Source organism: Felis catus, chromosome X, assembly GCF_018350175.1.
Source record: "Felis catus isolate Fca126 chromosome X, F.catus_Fca126_mat1.0, whole genome shotgun sequence".
NCBI classification, from domain to species: Eukaryota; Metazoa; Chordata; class Mammalia; order Carnivora; family Felidae; genus Felis; species Felis catus.
Window position 1 is genome coordinate 26883442 of NC_058386.1, and position 18825 is coordinate 26902266.

The 18825-nt window shown below is 45.7% G+C and overlaps 1 protein-coding gene across 20 annotated transcripts in view; it reads right to left on the reverse strand.

Moving 5' to 3' along the window:
- The window catches only part of DMD (dystrophin), a 2379610-nt gene that overhangs the window by 142182 nt on the left and 2218603 nt on the right, over positions 1-18825 (reverse strand). For 16 of the 20 annotated variants that reach the window (XM_045050793.1, XM_045050788.1, XM_045050791.1 and 13 more), the window contains one exon: positions 1974-2035. In XM_045050793.1, coding sequence (XP_044906728.1) covers positions 1974-2035 — 62 coding nt within the window. Of the gene's footprint in view, positions 1-1973; positions 2036-7922; positions 8080-18825 lie in introns of those variants that run through there. The other 4 variants (XM_045050804.1, XM_045050806.1, XM_045050805.1 and 1 more) reach the window with 2 other exon arrangements.

The window sequence follows — 18825 nt, forward strand, 5'->3', positions numbered from 1 at the left end:
CATTCCATAGGAGATCAAAATGCAGCCCTGGAAGATTAGCTGATCCCAGTATCTTTGAAATTTTTAAAGAGTGTGCCGTGAACATATGCGCATGTATACACACACCCTTCCTACACATACACACACGCTGCTAGACGAAAGTGACATAGTATTAATTGAAATGTACTAAACATCTCTGGCCAGTAGAATTGTAAGTGACACCTTTTGTTTTTCATACTTTGTATTTGTACTGTTCAGATTTTCTAGAAGGAGCTAATTTCATTTATAATTAGAAAAAGTCTAGGAAAACAATTTCTTAGACTAATATCTCCTACGCCATTCCGGAATATCTCTAGAACTGCAGCTCATTAACCAACGAGAACCTACGACAGCAACTCAGCAAAAGCTACACACACACGTGCTCACGCTCACGCGTGCGCGGGCAGGTACAGGATGTGTCTCGTCACCCTGATTCCCATGGGCAGTGTCACCTAATTTCAAACCCAAAGAGTTCACCTTATGCATTTCGGTCTGTAAATATGTCCATTCACAAAGAAGCCGACTTAAAAAACTGGTCTAGTAGTAGAGAAGACATAACTGTTTTTTTAAAGTGAGAATCACAGGGCACCTGGGTGGCTCAGTCGGGCGGGCGTCTGACTTCAGCTCAGGTCATGATCTCATGGTCTGTGAGTTCGAGCCCTGCGTGGGGCTCTGGGCTGACAGCTCAGAGCCTGGAGCCTGCTTCGGATTCTGTGTCTCTCTCTCTGCCCCTTCCCCGCTCATCCTGTGCCTCTCTCAATCTCCAAAATGAATAAATGTTAAAAAAAATTTTTTTTGAACAAAAAAATAAAGTGGGAATCATTTATTTTTATTTTTTTTGCCTTTTTAAAACATAATTTCGTGTCAAGTTGGCTAACATACAGTGTATACAGTGTGCTCTTGGTTTTGGGGGTAGATTCCCATAGTTCACCGCTTATATACAACACCCAGTGCTCATCCCAACAAGGGCCCTCCTCGATGCCCATCACCCATCTTTTATTTAAAAAAAAAAAAAAAAGAGGGGCGCCGGGGTGGCTCAGTCGGTTAAGCATATGACTCTAGGTCGTGATCTCATGGTTCTTGAGTTTAAGCCCAACGTCGGGCTCTGTGCTGACAGTGCGGAGCCTGCTTGGGTTTCTCTCTTTCTCTCTCTCTCTCTCTCTCTCTCTCTCTCTCTCCCTTGCTCTCTGCCACTGCCCTGCTCGTGCTTTGTCGCTCTAAATAAATAAATAAATAAATAAATAAATAAATAAATAAAATCCTAGCAATCTACAAAAAACAACTCATCATTATGTGAGAGAAATCACTTCAGATTATTCGCGAAAGATCTAAAATGGTATTGAGTGGACTTCCATCAAGCATTAAAAAAAGACTGACGTTTTCTTCTTATCTGGCGGCTGTGTGTCTGCTCAAAAAATTCCCAAGTTATGGGGGGGGGGGGAGATTATGAGGCTGTCACACAAACACAAAACACGGCACAGTAGAAAAATCATTTCAATGTTCACGCTGATGACCCGGCAGGCTTAGGACTCATAAGCACTGGCAAGACGGCAGAAAATTCCTAACGCTACATTCGTGGTTTGGCAAAAGCGCTGTCTTGAGTTTCACAGGGAAGAAATCAATAGGAACAACTTGAAACTGTTTTCTTTCTCGGTGGGAAAAACAAGTGCCATAAATTTCAAGTATTTTTTTTTCCCATCCTCTGAGGCGGCCAAGGCAACCGCCGAGACCCTTTGGCCCTCTCAGGTATGGTGAATTTTCAGGAATCAATGACATTCTCCAACTTACTGTTAGAGACCCTCTGCAAAAACGAGACAGCTGTCAATTTGGGATAGAAAGTCATCGTTTTCACCCTTTAAACAATCGAGCGATAGATGGAGACAACAAACGAGGGGCACAGGACAAACTCCTTTATCCTACAAGTCACGCGTCAAGAAGCATGGCCACTTCCTTACCTAAAGATTGGTAGAGCTCTGTCATTTTGGGATGGTCCCAGCAAGTCGTTTGGGTCTCGTGGCTAAAACAGAAAATACAGAGAGAGACTTTAGCATGTCTAACGGGTAGGAGAGAAAAGGAAGGGGAGAACAAAGCACGGCTCGCTTCTCCTGTATTCGGCATCATTCCTTCAAAGCACTTCCTCTCAAAGCGAAAAGCAATGTGAACTTACTTCGGTGACCAGAGTGTGCTTCTTTCTGGCACCCGCAAGTCGGTGGTGCTTCTGTTATAACAAAATACAACGCCTCTGTTAGGTAATCAATAAACGAAACCCAGGATTTCTTCACCTGTCCAATGGAGAACATTCAGAAAGGGCACGGACAAGTGGTACTCCACCCGGTCAAGGAGAGACTGGGTATCGGCTTCAATAAATAAACCGCCTCACTTCTCATTTGCTCTTACCGCCCTTGACATTTTTCTATTGCTCCTTCTTCTACATAAGCAGGTCTCATACCCACGACAACTGCATTTCATCCCGGCCTAAGGTACAGCCGCTGCCCGACTAACGTACCCATCCCTTTCCTCTCCGCGTTACTTTTCAACAGTCTTGTTTTACTCAGCCCTCTACACAGCACTCCACAGTTCTCTTCCATTTCTGAAGTTTCGCTAAGTGTGATTGCCAGCTATCAGGTCCCGGCCACAGAAAGAACAAAACACCTTTGTTCCTAATTCAATTACAAGAATAAATCCGGGAGAGATAACTACATATACTTTTCCTTACTCTGGCCCATCTACATAAATCGCCATAGCATCGTATTTCCAGTTTTCGGGGATTGCGTGACAGGCTTTGATATGGTAAAATGCAGCCCCGAACATAGATATTTCAAGAGTCATGCGCCTGGCCTATTCATAATCTTTGGGGGGGGAAGGGGGGGATGGAGAGAAGAGCACTGGCTTCCATGTGGACACTTCAAGGCCAACAGAGAGTACAGAGGTCTCACAAGGAAAGAGGAGTTTGGGGAGGCAGCAAATGTCAAGGGACCTCAGCAGAGATTTTAAATCTGAGGACTGGATTCTGGCTGGGGGCCCTACTAACTGGACAATTTGGGGCAAGCCTGCTCACTTGGGAGCGTCAGCGGATCAGGTGACCAGCGGCGTTCTGGTGCTCAGTGCATGGCTGCTCTTGTTACTACGTGGCCCCCAAATTAACACCCACTAAAAGTCGACTTTTTATTAGTTGAGGACACTTCAGGTGCGGATCCGCCTGCAGTAAGGCTGCCAGATCCTTTGTAGAGAACAAAAACCACTCAATGTGAATTACCTCTTTTTTTTTTTTCTTTTTTCTTTTTAAGAAGTTAAAAGAAGGGGGGGAGGGGGCACCGGGGCGGCTCAGTCGGTTAAACGGCCGACTTCGGCTCAGGTCATGATCTCGCGGTTTGTGAGCTCGAGCCCCGCGTCGGGCTCTGTGCTGACAGCTCAGAGCCCGGAGCCTGCTTCGGATTCTGTGTCTCCCTCTCTCTCTGCCCCTCCCATGCTCACGCTCTCTCTGTCTCTCAAAAATAAATAAACATTAAAAAAAAAAAGAAAAAAAAAGGAGTTAAAAGGAGAAGTGTCTATTGTGGTCTGCGAAATACAATAAAAAATGTCACAAAGCATGTGGAAATTCCCCAAACTGTCCACCTTCAAAGACCCCTCCCTCTGATATTCACCATCCAGCGACTGGACAGTGAGGGCTACCGAAAGAAAGTTACAAGACAATGTTCGCTCGCAAAGGGCCGGTTCAGTCTCTCCCAAACGCACTCACTTCTGGCTTATTCTTCCACAGAGACGATTCGTATGTGAGGACAAGAGGGGCTTCTGAGTGGAGGGAAGGTATCGGAGTGACGTCCAAGTCTTAAAGAGCAAAGAGAGCAGAAGACGCACGCAGTCCAGGCTCAGGGGCTTTGAGGAAGCCCCACCACCAAGCCGGTTTTGGATCTGGAGAAGAGGTGGGCGGAACTGGTATTTTATATGCACAGCACAAGGAGGCTGCAGCTTGCAGCTTCACGGAAAAAGCGTTGCTTCTTCTCGGTGTTTTTTAGCTCGGAAAGCGATGGTGTACCAATTCTGTACAGAAGCGCCCAGCAAAGAAAGACCACCCTGCATTCAGGCCTCCATCATTTCCAAAGGCCGTGCACACTGGGCGCGCCGGGGAGGGAGGAAGGGACAAGACGGGGAAAGCACGCGTGTCCACACTTCTAGGCCCTTCATACACACAATGCATGATAATAAAGTCCCATCTCCACGGCGTGTGGGAGGACTGTAGCATCCTCAATAGATGGGCAGAAAAACGTCTGTTTGAGCTGATAAACCTGACCAGACCAGCACTCTGAAAGGCCACCATCTGTAAGGGACGCCAAGTCGGAAGAACACAGTAACTTGTACCAAATGCAATTCCCAAAGAAAAGAGAAACTTGCATACAAGTGACCGGAGAATCCCACAGAGAGTGAATGCAAGCTTCGCGTAGCTCCCTCTCTCCATAATAAACCTTATAACTGGTGATAAACTGCCATTTTTACCTTTTGAAGGAATTTATTCCAGTGGTTCAAAATCAGGGGAAGGATTCTAAAAACTCTGCTTTAATCCACACCAGTCCTTAGCTAAACCACGACTTCCTTTGCTGGAAGACAGAAGAAATTCCAAGCCCCTCCTTCTAGCCCCACTCCATGGATTGCTAGATACCAGGCCCTCCCAGGTCCTCATTTGCTCGCTTACCTGTGATTCTGGGGGACTTGAATAATCCACATAAATGAACTCACACAAATCCAAAAGCCAATCTTCTTTTACCTTCTTCCTAACACGCAACCCTTTTCTTTTTAAGCAATGCCAGAAAAGTAACCAGAAAACAGATTCGTATGTCACCTGTAGGATTTCGGTTGCACGTCGATTACAAACCAGACCGAAGCAGAAGTGAACACAAGTGGGAAGAAGAAAAGAATAAAGGCTGTGACTAATCCTCCAAAAGAGAAAAATAATCTTTTAATCAGTTCATGCTAAAAAAACGACTGGCCACACAGCTAAAACGACTTCCGATTCTTTGGTAACTGTTAAGTTGAACCAAATACTCACTTCACTGGATGTGGGTGTTTTCAGGGTGTGGCAAATTCAGCGCCCTAGTGAGACACGTTTAACCCCCAGAAGAGAAAGAAAAGATGAATATGGACGGCGTGAAATGGTATGGGTATGCACAAAGTCGTGGAACTCCTATCCCTACCCTCTCTTACAGGACAAACCCATTTTTTGTATGGGATCAGCACAGATTTTACAGCTGTATTTATTACTCTGTGTCTAAGTTCAAAAACAGGAGACGATTCTCACCAACTCCATGAAAGGCAGCTCAGGTCTACCTGGAATATACAGAAAATATAGAAAAAGATACTGTGCTGGGGAGGTAGTCGTGGAAGTGTGGGTGGTGCCTTTTTTGGTAACTGCTTTTTTTTTTTTTTTTTTTTTTTTTGCATTTCACTTTTCACATCTGAAACACGCTCCGCATGTACCGTGCCGAACCAAAAGGGACTTGGAAACCTGTTCACAAGTTTATGGGTCCATCTTTGTTCAGTCTTCTGAGAATAATGACGTTTGACACAGATCAAAATTCTGCATGCCCGTTAACACAGACACTAGATTCCTAAATCATCCTTAAAACGCTCTTTAAATCTCTAAAAAGTGTTCTTACTGATTCTAGCCCTGCTGGTTCCAAAGCCTGGCAGCAGAGAGGCCTCTCTAAACAGCCTTTAAACTCTGATTTCCCCTTTTAAAATGTGTACAAACTACAAGAATCTCTCTTTTCTCTCTTATTTGAGGCCATGATACGGAGCTGATGCAAATTAAAATACAAAATCACTCGATGTGACAAAAGACCCCGGCAACACCTACTTGTCAATAACAAGAAATTAAAGCATTACTCTACTGAGCACTGGGCTGACCTAATTTCCCACCATACAATTTAAATTTTCTCTCACCTTCTTTAGTTTCATGTAGTGTGCAAGGTTATTATAACGGCCTCAGAGCTGTTCCTGCTGTCGGTGCTGGAATAATCAGACTTAGTGGAATTGCTTTTTTAGTTTCTTAAAAACAAACATTAAACACTTATAAAAAGTAACAAATTTCTACTCCTCTCACCGGGGAAATGGCAGTTGCCTAATTAAAATAAGATTTCTTCTGCCACCACTGTTATTGGGTACTGAAAATATTCCAAACAGTTGCCGTTTTAAAAAAAAAAAAAAATCTCTTTCCACTACTTCCGGGGGGGGGGGGACCTAATCGCTATGCAGCGGTATAAAAAGGTACCGTTCTCTTGCGATTTGCAGAGGATTAGAGTTCGGCTTCACATATAATCTGGAGCTCATTGATCCACACACACAAAATCATTTCCCTTTAATCTGGGGATCAGACTCCTTTTCTAGAGGAACCTTGGCATTTCCATGCTGAATGTTGAACTTGGCTTGCATTGCTGGAATACTGGCAGGGCGGGAATGGGAAAATGTATTTAAAAGTTTCTGCTACCGTGGGGAGGGGGCTTAGGGGGCTGGGGGTCCACCTAAGCATCAGAAATCCTATTCTAGTCCCCCCTTCTTGTTCCCTGGGATATTTAACATTTTATTCTGTTTGGCTCAAGCCAGGCCCAAGATGATTGCCTCGGTGACGGTGCCAGCTGTTACTTGTCATCCCTCTATTTGCTTTTTGGGCTTAAATCCCACCCACCCTCAACTTTGGCCAGACCAATTTCACTTCGGGGTCGTGTCCAATCCAAGATCAAACAACGCTGACTGAAACCAATTCCGCGGTGATCAAGGGTCAGAGACCTTTCACGTAACCGTGTTGTTCCATTTGCTCCTCTAGCTTCTCCAAGAGGAACTGGATCCTGCAAAGAGGGGATGTGGCACAAGGAAATAAAAAATCTAGTCAAGAGAGAAAGATGGGGGGGGGGGGTGGTGACGAGCATAGGTGACAGGGATAAGGAAGGAGGGACACCAAGAGGAGCTTTTTGGCCAAGGCAGAACGTACATTTCACTGAAAAGACTCTGGTTCCCCACTTAAGTCAGACGCACTTTTTAAAAATGACGTTAAAGCATTTCATAATTAATATTGTGCCTCCCTCGGGCAACCGAACCCTTTCCATTTACGCTTCAAACTTAACTTCCAATTTAACGGAGATAAACAAAGTGTCCTGCCCTTTTCGTCGTCACGATCAGATCAGGAATGACAAACTTTGCTTAAAGACGAGCACAGACACCTGGAGAAACACGAGCGAAGGACACCCAGAAAAGACTGCACGCCCAACCCCGGAGGGCAAAACAGAAAACAATAACAAAAATCCCTTGATCTTCTCTCTATGTCAAATCCTTGGCTTCTGGGCTTTAATTGCTTTTTTCTTTCTTTCCTGGTTTCTGCAAGACTTGGGGCATAGAACGAACACAGTAGAAAAGCCAACAAGGGGAACGTCAGTTGGAATCCTCGGAAGAAATCAGGCAGAAAGTTGACCTTTTGGCACTTGCAGTGCAATGGAAGGTAAAGCCTCGCGCGCCCCTTCCCTCCGCGAGGTCGAGAGACGGTTTAGGAACAGCCTGTCTGGCTCACGTCCACACAGCCCGGAAAGGAGCAAAAAGCTCCCGCGGCCCCAATCCCCGCCTGGGGAACGCGCTGTCCCCTCTGGGTACGACGAGAAATCAGCTTTTTTCTCGCCGAGCCTATCCCAAAGCCAGAGCAAGGGGGCTCCCCCGCAAACCCGGCGCCGAGGAGGACGCCGCGGGGACGCACCTGCAGCGGCGCAGCAAGGACCCGCGGGGTAGGTTCCCCGACGCCCGGCCGCCCGGCGCCCGGAGTCCAGCCGCCGCGCTCGTCCAAGTTTTGGCCGCCTGGGTCTGGCCCCTGCTCGTGCCACAAGTGCACGGACTGCGGCGATCTGAGGAGGCCGTGTTGCACTTACCCTTTGAGCTGCTCCCTCATGGCTGCAAGGGCTCGGCGGTCGAGGGAAGGCGCGAGCGGAGGAGTGAGCTTCCCAGAGCCGCCGGGCTCCCCGAGAGTCGAGCGCCGCCGCCGCCCAGGCTCGCAGCTGAAAGCACTGCGGAGGAGCCGGCGCGGGCAGGCAGGCGGGCGGGCGGGCGGGCTGCAGGCAGACGGGGCGGGGCCGGGCCGGGCTCCGCCCCCACCTAGCGACCTGGGAACCCGGGCTCCGGGAGACCCCGCAGCGGGGGCTCAGCCTCCCAAAAAGGAAAGAAAAAGAAAAGACAGACGGAGGAAGGGATTTAAGGTAGTCCTAGGAACCTGAAAACCACACACCGCCCTGCCGGCACCGCCTTAAAACCTCCAGCAAGACTACTTGTTGCCTAAATAAATGACCTAGGTGCAAATGACCTCATTGCAGATAATTAAGTGTGTGGGCTCAGAGTTTTCCTTTCAGAGCATGAGAGGGAAAAATCACAATCATAGTTCTCTCCCCCCACCGCTTTCCCTCAGTCGCAGATTAAAGTGGTAGGGCTGTAAGGACATGGAATTCAGGCTATGCTCAGCCTGGGCTAAACGGGCTTCTCAGGAAGCAGCATTCATTCGTATTTGTGACACAGCTGTAGTTCTCAAAGTGTACCAGTATCAGCATCGCCTGGGAACTTTTGAGAAAGAGGAATTCCTGGGTCCCAGCCCAGACCTACTGAAGTTGAAACAGCACCTTGAAGTTTGAGAACCACTGGTATAGACTCTAAAGAAAACACCACCACCAACGGCGTGCACAGTTCGGTCTTTTAGTAGCGTTTTAGAGAAATCTAAAAGGAAACCATCTCCAATGGAACATTTTATTTGAAAAGTCGCAGGGCCCGGGCAGTTCAAGTATTTCTAATCTTAGTGTTTGCCATATGACAATACAGGTTAACTGTTCAAAATTATTTTCAAGGCTGGAAATACTCTGAAAGGAAGAAAGCCTTCATTAGCACATCAAGTTTTTGCATTCTTCACAAAGTACCTTCCATTAGCATCCATCCAAAGAGTGTTTTCTGACAAACTCCCTTTGGTTTCATTGTCCCTCTTTGTCCATTTATTTTGTTGGCCTATTTTCCTTTTTATCTTCTTTCAACGACCGCCTTTTCACTCTCTCTGGCTGATTCATTCCACTTCAGTTTACAGTTTAAAATGAGTCCCCCTTTTTCATTTTAAATATCCTTTTTTGGCTCAACATTTCCCTTTGCCTCCCCCCCCCCCCCCATACAGTGTTGGAGTTGAGGGGGCTGGGCTGTAGATGTCAATCCCCCTTTACGGTTTGCTACAGCATGACAAAAGAGGCAAAAAATAAAGTACCTGAACGAAAGGGAGAGGGGATGCCAAGTGTCTTCCTTACCCTTGACCAACCAAATAAAAATGTAACCGTTATCATTAAAGACGTGCATGTAGGTACGATTTTAAAGCAAATATAGCACTTCTGCTGGCCTCATAAATTGAGACTTAGTAATGCCGTCCTTTGGCCCTTTTGAGCCAGGGAGTGGTGGAGGCAGCTTCTCGTATGGTCTGAGGGGGGCACACTAGGATTCCCTTTGGGTAAGGTTGTCCCTGGGTCTAACTGCTGATTCTAGGCCTGCCCCTATCGGTGGGGGAGAAGGGATTAGTATTCTGTGAGGAGAAAGTTGTGGCCTTTGCCATTAATCAGTGACTAACCTCGGTGTCAACGTGGCAAATCACTTAAATACTGTTTATGTTTATTTCACTGAAAAGAGAGACGCCTCACAGCATGGGCATTTGCACATATCAGAAATCAATGAGCTAAAGGTTTGCAACACCTGTGCTTTGTCATGCTCCTTTCATCTCCTCCTCCTTCTTCTTCCTCTTCCTCCTCCCCCTCCTCCTCCGCTTCCTCTTCCCCTCCTCCTCTTCCTCCTCCTCCTCTTCCTCCTCCTCCTTCTTCTTCTTCTTCTTCTTCTTCTTCTTCTTCTTCTTCTTCTCCTTCTCCTTCTCCTTCGTTTTACACTTTTAAATTACCCACTGAAGATTCCGGAGTGCTGATACGTTTCGCTAAAATATAAATGCTCAAGTCCATTTTCTCACTGCTCAGCTAGAAAACTACTAGGAACAATTCGTTGGGAAAAAAAGAATGGAAAATAAGAAATCACTATTCAGATTTTTTTTTTTTTGTTAAATTTGACAGATGGCAATCCTCAAAAATACATCTTTAAGTTCTTTTTTAGACTGGAGTTATAGGCACTTGAAGACTTGTTCCCAAATCTTGATGTTATTTTAGAAATTAAATACTGAAAGTATTATTAAGAAATGACACGGGCATCACAGTAACTGCTTTATTGTCAGCTTCGCTTAGATTATGAATTTCGCTTATTAGGAAAAGGCATTGAGAAAGGAACAGAATTTATGTATCTTCATGTCATATGTAAATTCTACAATGATGCCATGTGTGAAAATAAATTGTTTATAGTAGCTATTATTATGATTACTGTTTTGACGTGAATCAGAGACAGGAAAGGAACATGGGGCTCGGCCACCAGAAAAAACAAGTTGAAACTCTGACTCCGGAATTTACCATGAGCTACTCATCCCAGACACCATGGCGAGAACGCGACGGCGCGAGGTCTAGAAGAGGGAGTTTGGCTCCAAGGCCTGTACTATGCTGCCATGGGGAGATGTGGCCTCTTTTACTGCGAGGGATGATCTGTATATTTTTCTTTGGTGCTCATGAGCGATCTCACTGCTGTCTGACAGGAGAGGAGAGTAGGTTGGCTACAAAAAGGGCTAAGCAATGAACGAGACGGAATGAGGTCCAGGAAGGTACCCCAGGTAATTCTTCCATACCCAAAACTGCAATCTTTGAACCACTTCAGTGTTGCATGTACTTAGAAAAATGAAGGCCTCTCTGATCTAAAGGACCAACCCATCATTCTCCCCTCCACCTCTATCCTCTGCCCTTCTCCACGCTGCTCTGTGCCCCAGGGGGTTGGACCTCTGGGGATGACATCAATCAGGCTCTCTCTCCCTTTGGCTTCCTTTTGCTTTCAGCCAAGGCCTACAGCTGGAGATAAGGGGCAGAAGGAGAGAGATGTTTGCGTATTTACTCCCCAGGCTCCCTCCTGTTGGCCTTGCACCTGGAAGGGGCTAAGTTCCTTTACCCTCCCGCCACAAGTCTAGCTGGGCAGTCATTTCTACAGCAACGGCACCTTCCAGGTCCTCCCTTTGCCCTTGTTCTTTCCCCTACGCTGCTCGGGCTTTTGTAAATAACCTTTCCAGCATGCTCTTTTCAAGTATCACTTTCAAATGTACCATCCATTTCTCCCAGGATCCTGACCAAACAGGGACCCATCCAGTCAAAGCCACCCTCTGGCTCACTAGACTGGATGCTGAGTGGGGACTTCTGAGGGAGGAGTAAGTTAACTCCACCTTTTGGAGCTGAAGATGACTAGGTTCATTCACTGAACAGCTATTTCTAGAAGCCTCCTCTGTAGGCCCAAAAGGAGCGTCTGGTCAACTGGGCGTAAAGGCAAATCAGCACTTATAAATGGTGATAATGGCAGGTGTGAAGGTAAAGAGGCCACAAACAGCTTTTTCTTTTCAAGAGCTTCAGTGGTCTATTTGATCTTTGGGAGAGAATGTCAAGATAGAGATTCAGTAGGCGTGCAAATTGAGCAGGACCTAGTGTGACGATCCAGAGTTTGACCTATATCCTGAAAGGTCTGTATTTAAGCACGGGTGTGGTTCTGTCCTATCTGCCTTTTAGCAAAATCACTCGGGAAATGGAGTGAGGGCTGGATCGGAGGAGTCTGGAATTAGGAGACCAGATACAAGCTGACGGCAATATGACAGGGCTCTGAACAACGGTAGTGGCCGAGAGTGGAGAAACGATAAAATAAGGTTTAAAACTACAGGAGTCGTGGGGCGCCTGGGTGGTTCAGTCGCTTAAGCATCCGACTCTTGTTTTCCGCTCAGGTCCTGAGCTCAAGGTTCTAGGTTCAAGGTTAAATAAATAAACTTAAAAAAAAACCAGGAGTCATGACTGATGGGATACATGAGTGGAAAAGAGAGAAGATCTACCAGGACCACGGACCTCCATCTTGGCCACCCCTCCATCTCGCCAGCCGGCCACTCTGATCTAATTGACCTTGAGCTCTGGGATTTTTTTTTTAAGGCTCCCCAGGTGATTCTTATAGGCAGCCAAGGTTGAGTCACGGTTCTAGGGGTGAATCCCGAGACTGCATGAGTAATATTCACCAAACCAGGAATGTCAGGAGGGGGGGGGGGCAGGTTCAGAACAGAAGAGGGTCAGAGAGAGAGGAGGAATTCAGTCTTAAGCACGATGAGTCTGAGGAGGCCGTGTGATGCAAAAGGCAGTTGGACCTCTGAGTCTGGAGCTCACAGGGACGACGTTTGGATTGGAGCTAAGGACCGGAAATGTCAGTGCTGTAGGGTCACAGGTTTGGACGAGCCCAGGTCGTGGAGGGTGTTTAGGGCCTAGGCCAGAGGCCAAGCTGCTCCTGTCTTGCACAAACACGTCCTTGTCCTCCTGGGCTGCTGGAGATTCAGTGCTAGTCAGGTTTTACCGTTATAAAATGAGGAGCAGAGGGGCGCCTGGGTGGCTCAGTCGGTTAAGTGTCCGACTTCAGCTCAGGTCACGATCTCGCGGTCTGCGAGTTCGAGCCCCGCGTCGGGCTCTGGGCTGACGGCTCAGAGCCTGGAGCCTGCTTCCGATTCTGTGTCTCCCTCTCTCTCTGCCCCTCCCCCGTTCGTGCTGTGTCTCTCTCTGTCTCAAAAATAAATAAACGTTAAAAAAAATTAAAAAAAAAATAAAATGAGGAGCAGAAAGGGAAAGGGTAAAGAGACGGAACGGGGGACGGCACTACCCGCTAGGGTCCAGCTTCCTGTAGCTCCAAGAGTCTGTACCTGCATTGCTTTCTGTTCCCTAGCCAATGTTAAGTATAACCTGCCTCATTTTCTAAAAATCATTTGGAATATAGGCACTATTTCCATTAAGCATAATACATGTTTTACAGTCAAATCCCAACATCTGCATACGTAGCAAACACGTAAGGATTCCACGTTGCTCTTTGCACAGGACGAGTCTTAGCCGCGAGCGGTGAATCGGACGTCCAATAAAGGCTCCTGGTGATGGTGAGTCGTTGCTAGTGAGGGCAAACGCCACGGCGGACTAATTAAAATAGGTACAACAATCTCTTTAGATCAATCTGAAACCAGCATCTTCTGGACCTAAGAATATCCAGTCAGTACACATTAACCAGTAAACGAAGAGCCCTCTGCATTCAGACACAGAGTTATTTCACACTCACACAAAAGCCTATTCTTCCAGGCCCTTCCCCTGCAGGGAGGCAGGGTAAGCCAGGCTGAGGAAAGTTCTCTGGCCCAGCTGCCACCTAAACCGGAGATTTCACCAAACAGGTTCCAAGTCAAGTGGAACTCAGCTCCCCTCTCATGCTCTTCATAAGATTTTTTCAAAGCTCCCACGGAGCCACCTATATCAAACCGAACATCTAAAAGAGATGTGAAGTTTAGCATCTTCACAAAAATAAAGCCACACTTCATTAACCTCACAGGCCAGCGGCTGCTTCCCCGGAAAGAATTCGGTATCAGCCCAACAGCTACAGCGCTACCCCGCGGCTAGAAAGCACACCGCCACCTGCTAAAAATGGGTAACTGGTTAAGGTGGCTCAAGAACACTGATGACAGCATTCCCGGTCTACCTTAACAACGGCTCCGAGCTGGATCTGTCTGTCTGCCTTTTCCCCAACGACTGTGGCAAAGAGCAGGAATTTCAAAACTAGGCAGAAATTCTGACAGTCTGCATAATCTGCCTTCCTCTTCAACTAGAAATAAGGCTTTGTTTTCGATTAGACTCACAGCAGGTGAAAACCCCAATTAGTGAATTCATTCTGGGGCCTCTTTCTACCTTCCTCCCACACATCACAGTAAAAAACTTAATAATAATAATAATAATAATAATAAGGAAGTCTCAGTCTTTTTCCAAATCACAAGTAAATTAACCCTTGGATCTACCCAATCAAGCCCTTTAACAACGTAAAGGATTTTTACAGGAAAATAGGGGCGAGGGGTGTTGAAAGAATTGTCCTTCTGGACTGCGTAATGGGGCTTACAGAAAATTCTATTCTGCCAGGTCTTATTGTTTTCTTCAAATCCATAAATACTCAGATTTTCTGATCTAGAAATTGCAGTTTTTCTTTCTACCTGAAAACTCACAAAGCCAATATTATCTAAAGAATGATTAATGGACAGTCTGCTCCACGAGAGAATGATTTTAAAGTTAGGCTCTTATTCTGGTGTATTCGAGGGGAGAGAAAATATTAAATTTTAGTTTTCACAGTATGCTTTGGCCTTAGGAAGTGCACCAAGTCTATATTTCATACTTTGTAAATATTTATTTGTCACAGGAAATTCATAATTGGACAAGGACGCAGGTTTGGTTTGAGCATTCAAAAAAAAAAATCAAGACAGCTTTAGTTCTTAGAGTGATTTACTTACACTTTGTCAATTGCTTCTCTGGAAATAATTCACAACCCAGTTTTATTTATGAGCGCGTGATTAAAAAAGAGCAGCTTTGTCTTTTTTAATTGTTTTAGTCCTGTCACTTTTCTTGAAACAAGTCGTAGGACTTATTATCCACAAGAAAACACTGCACATATATCAAATAGTAACGCAGCTTTTAGGAGTACTCATCTGTTACTGTCAGAGGTTCATTTCATTTCGAGGCTTTTTAATTAAAATGCAAAATTCTACATACATGCCTGCCTAAATGACTCCTTTCTAAAGTACTCGAATTTCATAAAAAATGTTAAATGCTAATGTAACCCTTTTTAATACTTCTGACTTGCTTCTTGAGATTTGGGGGGAAAAAAAAGTAAACAGAGGAATTACCAGTCAATTAAGCGAACAAAGAAGTCATCCTAAGTTGAAACAGATAAGGAAAATCTCATATTCAAATGCTACCGAATGAAGACACCAGGGTTTTTTCCTTCCCTTTGAGATGAATATCTACCAGAATCAAAAGCAGCTTCTTAATCGTCAGCAAGCGTAGCTGTATATTCTAGCAGAGGCGTTAAGACGAGCAAGGCACAGCTCTGGACCAATTCTGCCCCTCAGAGGCCGGTCACTTACCCCCTCTGGAGCTCTGTTGACTCCTGTCGCCAATTCAGATAGTACTGCACAGGGCCACAGTGTGGGTCAAATGACATAATGACTATGAAAACGATTTGAAGGCTGGGGAATGCAATGTTAATGCAACGTCGCTTGTACTGCAGTCACAATTCCTTAAAAGAAAACCCAGTATGTCCAGGAATACTGTCGGGAATACAGCACAAACTAAATTCCGCACAGACACTTTCACTTGCCATTTTGGGACTGCTGTCATGAGGGGAAAGGAGAGGTCTAAGAGTTTGTCTCTCCTTTTCGGAAATTTGCAAAAGGAATCTTCTGATTTTACCTTTAAGAAGGAAGCCAGGGGCGCCTGGGTGGCGCAGTCGGTTAAGCGTCCGACTTCAGCCAGGTCACGATCTCGCAGTCCGTGAGTTCAAGCCCCGCATCCGGCTCTGGGCTGATGGCTCAGAGCCTGGAGCCTGTTTCCGATTCTGTGTCTCCCTCTCTCTCTGCCCCTCCCCCGTTCATGCTCTGTCTCTCTCTGTCCCCCAAAAAATAAAATGAACGTTGAAAAAAAAAAAAAAAAGAAGGAAGCCAGGTGGGTCAAATAAGATTTTCTTTCTTTCTTTCTTTTTTTTTTTTTTTTGTGAGATAAATCAGCAACCACAAGCCTGAGGTAGGAATGAAATTAGCACCCTTTGGTTCTCATTCTTTGGGGCTGAGGTTAAAATATCAGTAGTATTCCCACGTGTTAAAAGGTGGATTCGCATTCACATTGTCAGAGAGCAGAACCCTGAAGTAGTGAGAGGGGCAGCAGATATTGGATTTGTCGGAAATAGTGGGAGAGAAAGATCCCCTACACCCTGATGGACAAGTCCTGTTAGTGACAGGCCTTCGACAGGCAGGATTCCATAGGAATTCCCCACGGACAGGAATCCATAAAGGGAGGAACGGAGGTTAAAACCAATGTAACCAATTAATGATTTACCAAGGGCTGAATCTTGTATTCCAGCACTGGTTTATTTTTGTCAAGGGATTTTTTTTTTTGGAAGATAAAAGGAAAATATGAACGCAAGGAATTGTAATTAATTCACAGATCTCCGAGAATTTTTTCTTCATGTGCTGTACCTAGAATACGTTTATCGCATATTCCCCTATATTAATTTCTTTGGATGACTGCGGTCATGAGGTACTTATTGGGCACTGACATACGTCTTCGCTTATCAGTTAAACTGTTTTCACCGCTCTTCACTATTAGTAAATCCTAGGAAATGTTTGGAAGATGGACACGGAAATAGTTTATTCTTTTATTCTTTTTTTATTTTGTTTTATTCTTTTAGAGAGAGTGTGTGTGTGCACGCAAGCGAGGGAGAGGGGCAAAGGGAGGGAGGGAGGGGGAGAGAGAGAGAGAATGAATCCCAAGCAGGCTCCATGATCACTGTGGAGCCCAGATCTGAGGCTCCATCCCATGACTCTGGGATCATGGGAACCATAAAACCGAGAGTCAGGTCAACAGACTGAGCCACCCAGGTGCTCCTGGAAATAGTTTAACATTTCAACATTGTACCCAGGTTCCAAGAGGAGCACCCAAATATGGCCTAGACTTTAAGGAGCTTAGAATCTAGTGGGGGGGTGGGGTGGGGGAGGAGGAGATAGACTCATACGAGGAAACACAGTAACAGGTAGATGGTAAGTATAGAAACAGCCATAAAACAAAAGAAGCAAAAGGGAAAGGCGGTTTGACCTGTTGGGGTTAACAAACACACATTCCAATTAAGAGCTAACTAGACTTAAACCACGAGGTTTCATGCAGGGTTTTGTTTTGTGTATGAAGAGCTGAAACAAGTTGCTTAAGTTGACTCTGTGAGCTCATTTCTCATATTAACAATTTACTAAAGCGCAGATGTTCACGTGTTCACATACTGCTGTGTTATAAAATCAGATTATGCTTTTTTGGGGAATTCCAAAAAGAATTTGGCCAATATTGTGTTTTGTATCTCAAGAAGGTTGATGTTCAGAAAACGCTACCGTCCCCATTAGAATATCAAATCACATTCTCAAGGCAATATCAAGACCCTAGCGTGGGAGAGTACATCCTCGCAGGTTCAAGCATTCTCATCCCTTAGAAGCTTCTCCTCATATGATGGAAAAACAAGAAAAAACACCGGCATTACTTGTGCTTGTGAAGATTTTTTCTTTTTAAAGAGAATTAACTTTGGAGTGGGAAGAAACAAGAAAAGAAGAAATGGATTAGAATGGAAATGGATGCCAAGTAGACTATGAAAATATTCCAGCGAAGAGAAGATAACCAACCGGGTGATGGGGAGTTGGAGATGCAGGCTTCCATTTGCGGAACGAAGAAGTCACAGGAAAAACAAAGTTCGGCACTGGGAATATAGTCAATGGTATTCTAACAGCGTTCTATGGTGACAGATGGCCGTTACACTTGTGGTGAGCACAGCATAACATGGAGAGTTGGCCAATCCCTGTGTTGTACAGCTGAAACCCATGTATCATTGTGTGTCAGCTATACTTTAATTACAAAAAGCAGATCCTTTATGCTATAAGGATCGGGGGGGGGGGGACACACACGCACACAGAGGATGAAAGCCTGAATTAAGAAAGTAGCCTTGGCAACTGGTGGCAAGGTTGAACTCAAGAAAGGCTACAGGAGAAACTCAATTCTGCTTTTCGACCAGCTGGATGCGACGGCTGGAGGAAAGGGGAGACCCTAGGGTTTTGGATCACGGCACCGCTAGCGAAGGATTCATACGTGTGTGTATATCATGGACGTGGTTCGAGGGCAACTTCCAAGAATGAATAAATGTCACCAATTAATAGATAAAATCCAGGATTAAGAAAATGTAACAGAATAAAACGTCAAGAAGGGAGGAAAAGTTAGAGACAGATTTGAAGATCATCGGGCTTGACACAGTCGCTAGGCACACCCACCAGAACGAGAAAGACGAAGAACACAAAGCCTTGGGGATGGCGTGGAGCGGCTAGAACTCTCTTCGCTTTGCTGACGGGAATGTAAACCAGTACGGCCACATTGGAAAACCGGCAGAAGGTACAAAAGGCCAACACGGGCAAACCTAATGACCCAGAAGTGTCACTCCCTGATGTAATTTTAAAAGGGATGCACGCGTATAATCACCAAATGACACATTAGAATGTTTACAACATCATTCTTTGTATCCGGGGGCAATCGGCAGAATATATAAATCGTAGCATATTTATACAGCGGGGTATCATACAGCAGTGAGAATGAACAACTTCATACAACACTCCGGGTGAGTATGAGCTTTTTTTTAAACCTCCTTTATTTTTTCTCTTTTACATTTTCATTTATTTTGAGAGAGAGGATGAGCAGGGGAGGGGCAGAGAGAGAGAGGGAGAGAGAGACACTCCCAAGCAGGCTCTGTGCTGTCATTGTGGAGCCCGATGCAGGCCACGTACTCAGGAACCGTGAGATCACGACCTGAGCCAAAACCAAGAGTCGGACGCTTAACCAACTGAGCCACCCAGGCGCCCCATGTGAATGTGGGTTTTAAAGAGCCAGGCACAAGGGTGCCTGGGGGGTTCATTTGGGTAAGTATCCACCCGACCTCAGCTCAGGTATGATCTCCCTGTTGGTGACAGCTGGGAGCCTAGAGCCTGCTTCGGATCCTGGGTCGCTCTCACTCTCTCGCTGCCCCTCCCCCACTTGCACTCTGTCTCTCTGTCTCTTTCCCAAAAATGAA